This window comes from Lathyrus oleraceus, chromosome 4, assembly GCF_024323335.1.
Source record: "Lathyrus oleraceus cultivar Zhongwan6 chromosome 4, CAAS_Psat_ZW6_1.0, whole genome shotgun sequence".
Taxonomy (NCBI): Eukaryota; Viridiplantae; Streptophyta; class Magnoliopsida; order Fabales; family Fabaceae; genus Lathyrus; species Lathyrus oleraceus.
Genome location: NC_066582.1, coordinates 199,007,575 through 199,013,211, shown reverse-complemented (window position 1 = coordinate 199,013,211; position 5,637 = coordinate 199,007,575). Strand labels below are relative to the sequence as shown.

The 5,637-nt window shown below is 34.4% G+C and overlaps 1 protein-coding gene across 1 annotated transcript; it reads right to left on the bottom strand.

Annotated features, from left to right (window-relative positions):
* Positions 1-1,377: 1,377 nt before the first annotated feature.
* Positions 1,378-4,615, bottom strand: LOC127074513 (BTB/POZ domain-containing protein At3g50780). Its single transcript, XM_051015847.1, has 3 exons — positions 4,241-4,615; positions 3,012-4,000; positions 1,378-2,553 (listed from the first exon to the last, which is right to left on the bottom strand). Exons 2-3 carry the CDS (start codon positions 3,678-3,680, stop codon positions 1,588-1,590), a joined length of 1,635 nt encoding a protein of 544 aa, XP_050871804.1. The 5' UTR covers positions 3,681-4,000; positions 4,241-4,615; the 3' UTR covers positions 1,378-1,587.
* Positions 4,616-5,637: the final 1,022 nt, after the last annotated feature.

The following is a 5,637-nucleotide window of genomic DNA, read 5'->3' as shown; positions in this document are numbered from 1 at the left end:
CTTCGGAACGCTCCTCCTCAGCTTCAACATATGAAAAAGATGACAAATGGCTTACCAATAGTGTTTTCTCTCCACCAACAATGACAAGTTTGTCATTCTTCACAAATTTCAATTTTTGGTGTAGAGTAGACGTCATTGCTCCAGCTTCATGAATCCATGGCCTTCCCAATAGACAATTGTAGGCCGGGTGGATATCCATTACCTGGAAATCACTCGGACCTATCTTCACTGGAAGGTCCACTTCACCAATGACAGTTTTACGAGAACCGCCGAACGCTTTAACAATTACGCCACTGTATCTTATTGGGGCGCCTTGGTAAGAAAGTCTTGACAAAATTGATTTCGGAAGCACATTCAGTGATAACCCAGTATCAACCAACACATTGGACATAGCGTCCTCCTTGCAATTCATCGAAAGAAGATGGAGTCTAAAGCTATATATAAGATTCAAGTTCTTCATTCTAAGATGCACCAGTCAAGAGCATTTTAAGCTTGTATTTGACTTTATTTGTTCTCTTATACTCTTGTATTAGAGTTTTGTGATATGGAGTTAAATATTTATTTTGGATGGTGTGGTGCACTGGGGCCCTGGGTTAGTTTAGGGTATATTATATGTTGTGACAATTTTCACATAGTATTATTTTATGTTTGCACTTTACAACGGCCTTGATTTTTTCTTTGGTTTTAGAGTTTTCACGTTATGTTCTTGTGTTGTGATTGTGTTCCTCTTTTTACTATATGTTTGTTTTGTTTTTTTTAACAACTATTTACGGTGGAATATGATTAACGATGAAGACAATGAAAATTTATGTATTAAATAAATCACACATGCTTAGTTTTGTGAATGAAGATAGAGTCTAAGGCTATATATGGGATACAATTTCTTTAAAATCTCACATCGTTTAGTTTTGTGAAGAAAGAAGGAGTCCATATATATGATTCAAATTCTTCATTCCAAGATGCATCAGTCAAAAACACTTTAAACTTATATTTGACTTTCTTTGTTCTCTTAGTTCAAGATATATTATGTATTGTAACAATTTTTACCGTCAATTGATAACTACGTTAATTTTATGTTCCTCTATTTGTTTTTTCCGAATATGGAGGAAAATGATCAAATGGTAATTTATGTAGCGATTGGTTTTCTCAAATCTATAAGGAATAAGTATATTTAACCAAGGCCAATAAAACAACAATTAAATAATATTTTTTTCAAGAAATTTATTTGATCATAAACATCACATTAAAAAGAAACTATTAGGCATTCTACTCATACATGGATTTAAGGACATGCAGCTATCTTCACACCAGATTAGTTAAAAACTAAGAATTCCATTCCACTCCTTTGAAGAAATTATACAAAAACAAAAACAGAAATTCATCAAATCAGTGATGTTTCAACATGGAATCCGCAATCAACTCATACAATCACAAATAACATGTTTCAATACTAAACTTTTTGTCAGCTGCTGTCAACTTAATCTCTACAATCCCTCAAACTCAGTTATACAAAATCCATTTCCACTAACATTAATACCATTCAAAAGTATATTCACCAGTCACATTTTATCATATTTCTTTACTCATTCATTTCATCGACGACGTGGAACTATCTGACACGACATTACCTTGATTTTCGACATACGGCCGAATGAAAGTTCTGCGCCACCACACCTCAAAAGCCCTTTGAAGATTAGGACAGCTATCACCGGTTTTCAAGAAAATTCCAACCCAAGAAAGCAAAATACTTTGTTGATCCTCCAACGGCAAGGTGAGAATCGTTCTCCCAATTCCTTCCTCCACAAGCTTCCTATCGAACGACCTGCATCCGTGTTGTAACCAATTGTAGTCGTTCATTAGCGGCTGCAGCCATGTCTGTAATAACATTTGTCGTGTGTCCTTAGATGGTAACAACTCCCCTCTACCAATGCCGACGTATAGTTTTCCGGAAATGCAGCTAACGTGATAACGAGACACAATTGGTAGCTTCGCGTGTAAGACAGCTAATTCCTGCTGGTTTGCCCATAACAGTGCGAACTCGTCGGCAGCTTGTTTGTCAATTAAAATATCAAGCAACCATGAAAGGTTGTCGGCTTCAAGAGCTATACGCTTTGTTACAGAATCTCTTTCATCACTTGGCTTGCATACAAAGGATGATTCTGCAGCTTGCTTGAAGAGAGACAATAATAAATCCAAACAGCTTCTGCAGGATGTATATATCATGTCGTTACAGATGTCAGTGGAACGCGCGTAACTTGGAAGACTGTTGTTCTCCCTAAGGAGCTTTAGAACTATGGATTTCATCTCTCGACGACCTTTTTCCTCGTTGCTTTTGAGAACAAGTTCAATTATTTGGGAAAATGTATCTTTCGGAACATTGGAAACGTCGGAAGAAACTCGTTTCAACACAGGGTTGACCCCAATTCCTTCTCCTTGGAGTTGTCGTACAGTTGACACGACTTTTTCTTCTTCTTCATCTCCGACCCAAGGGACAGCCTCCAGGTACTCCAAGCATGATTGGATACATGAGCTGAAACCAAGGAATTCTGCAACCTGAGAGAATATTACATTTTAGATTATCAAAATAACATTTAACATTTTTTCAACCAATGGCAATAATCAATTAATTCTAGTAATTACGAAAACAAAAATTGGCTGACTATAAAAGTTGCCTCAAACTCGGCGTATCTCTGTATCTAACACAGGTCGGTCTCCGACACGTGCTCGACAACTCAGACAAGTGTTCCAAAACAAGATTTTCTTTGCTACGGTACACTTTAGCCACTCGTGGGACACACTTACGAGAACTCATATATTACAAATAGTACAAAATCATTCATATTTCCTAAATCCAACTATGTATATGCTTCATAACAAATGAATATGCAGTGGCTAGTGTCATTTGGTAATGTAAATGCAATCAAAACCAAATCACTAGAAGCAGTAGTTAATACCTACATATTAGCCGACGGTATTGGAAATATTTAGCACAAGGGAGCATAGAAAGTTACCTTAAGAATCCGAAGAATGCGAGAAACATTCTGTTTCATGAGCCGCTGTTTCATTTCCTTGCAGTACATCAAACCAACGGCTTCAACATATATTTCAACATCCTCACAATCTCCGATTTGTAAACAAGACAAATCCGATTGTTCGGAAATCTTTTCAGAAAAGAAACTACTCTTCTCTATCAGAACATCCCTATGCACACTCAACTTAACAGAAAAACCTTGTTTCCCTAATAAAACCACCTTCATATCACAAGTTCCCGGTTCACCAAACTCAATAGCTACCTTTCTCGGCATGGTTTCGATTTTTGGTCTAGAAGATAATCTCTCAGCAGCCAAAGAAGTACCAGCTGATGACCTTTCCGAACCAACACCACAATTTTGATCATCTGAAATCACCAATCTAGACGATGCAGGTGCCAGTGCAGGTGTAGAACATCTTCTCTCCGTCACTTGCACTGCCACCGGCTTTTTCTGAACACTAGCTTTCGGTTGTGGTTGCGGTGGCGACGAAGAAGGTTTGGTCTTATTCAAAGGATTTTGAGGCTTATGACTTTTCTGAAACACAACAGGTGAAGGACAACACCAAAACCCTTCAGGGGTAACAGCTATTGGAACATTCTTAATCTTTGTTTGTCCCTGATCTACCCTATTAAGCCTAACATCTCCCATGTTTATGCAAAAAGGTACAATTTTTAACAGACACGGAACTAATTTAGAACAAGATACTAAGATTGCATCAGTGAGAAAAAAAGTTGGTGTTGAAAAACCAGAAATAACCAAACAAGTTCAAGTTTCTATGTAACAAACATTAATTGAACTAACTAAATAGTCAAGTCAAAAGGGTAAGAGAATATTTCGCCAAATTTTGTTCCACTATTTCAGGAAGTTGAATTCTTCTCTTGAACACAGTGATTTTCATTTTTCCCTCATAAAAATCAACACTTTCTCAATCTCTGAAGCTGAATCTGCTTTTCCCCCAAATTGAATCACTGTAGTAGTTTCATAAAAAGTTCATGAAAACATTAGCAACATTAATTTTCATTTAATTTTCTCAAATCTAAATCAGAATAGCAGAAAAATAAACAGAAATTAAACACAACCCTTTTGTTAACTACAGATCAGAAACATAGAAAAAACTAAAAATAGGATATATCAGATAAAAAAACACATAAAAATTCTTCCTTTTTCAAGAAACTAGCAACCCCATCAAAAAAAGATTAAAACTTTACCAAAAATGATGCTATGTGAGCATAAGGAACCTCTAAAACTCTTGTGAAACCCTCTCACAGAGCTGAAAATGATTGAAGAAGAGGTGCAGTGCACAGTGCAAAGTGCAAAGCATGAAGAATGAGTGAATCCTTTGTTTAATTTGAAAAGTAGAGAAAAGAAAACACCACGAGACCCGAAAAAGCAAAAAGGGAATGGATGATGATAGCTCATGAACTGTGTTTTCTACTTTAACAGTTCCATGCTTTTGATGATTATTTTTCCCTTTGTATCTTATGTGGGTCTCAGAAAATTTTCAGTTTTGAATTGGACCACAGAATTACAATACTACAACATCATTTGTATTATTCTAGTATTTTTCTTTTCAAATGTTATTGTTTTGTTTTGGGAACAAAAACAAAATAAATGAAAAAGTAATTTTTTTAATTATGTTCTCTTGTTTTTGTTCTTGTTGTAGTGGTTAATGTTGTTTTAAGAAACAACTCAGCACTCATAATAATAGTAAGTGACAGTAAGCATGACTTCAAATTTATTCATTGATTGATTGTTATATTTTTTATCTATAAATGTTTTTGAGATTCTTTGTGTCTCAATTACTTTAGGAGACCGGTGTTGGATTTTCTAGGCTGGGAGTTATCATGATGTGGAGTAAAGATGAAGTATGCTATATTGTGCAATGACTAGTACACCCTCTAGTTTGAGATAGATGAGGGAGGTTTTAATTTTGATTGTTTATTATAGAAATATGTCATAATCTTTATTAAAGTGTATTTTAGATGCAAATTACTTTAGATAATTACAGCATATGAATGCCTTTTTAGCTTAATTAAGAGTCTTAAAGTTGATTAGATGGGTTTTAATTCACTTTTAAAATACAATGTTAATTATTTTTAGCTCCTCATTGCACTATTGTGAATTCTCTAACAACTCTTGGTAAAAAAAAACTTAATATTTCTCTCATATGGACACACTTTATGCTATAATAAACCAAAGTCATCAAAAAAGTAAATAGTCATTGCAAATGAATATATATCTAGATTACAATCTCGGTAAATATTCTTTAGAGATTGGAATATGGACGCATCCTTTTAAATGACATTGTCGCTATTTTTTTCCACATTCTTTTATATTTGAAATCACTTATAAACAATACGAATAAATCCTCTAAAAAAATATGGATTAAACATTCTTTCAAGTGTCATTCAATTTTTATTCTTTTCAATCAAACTAAACACCTTAATCAATTTCTACTCATTTTTATTTAAACTAAACACTTTCTTCTCTCACATTTTGAGAATATTAAGTAAATTTCTCATTTTGATGCATGCAGTTTCTTCATATATTCTATTCAAGCTACATTATATTACACTCAATATAAATGTAATTTCTTTTTTCTCTT

What these genes read in the sequence shown, in the direction of transcription:
- LOC127074513 (XM_051015847.1), bottom strand. Translation starts at nt 3,680, where the DNA reads ATGGGAGATGTTAGGCTTAATAGGGTAGATCAGGGACAAACAAAGATT. An exon ending in GCATTCTTCGGATTCTTAAG is followed by an intron (nt 2,554 to 3,011) that starts GTAACTTTCTAT and finishes ATATTCTCTCAG; the next exon opens with GTTGCAGAATTCCTTGGTTT.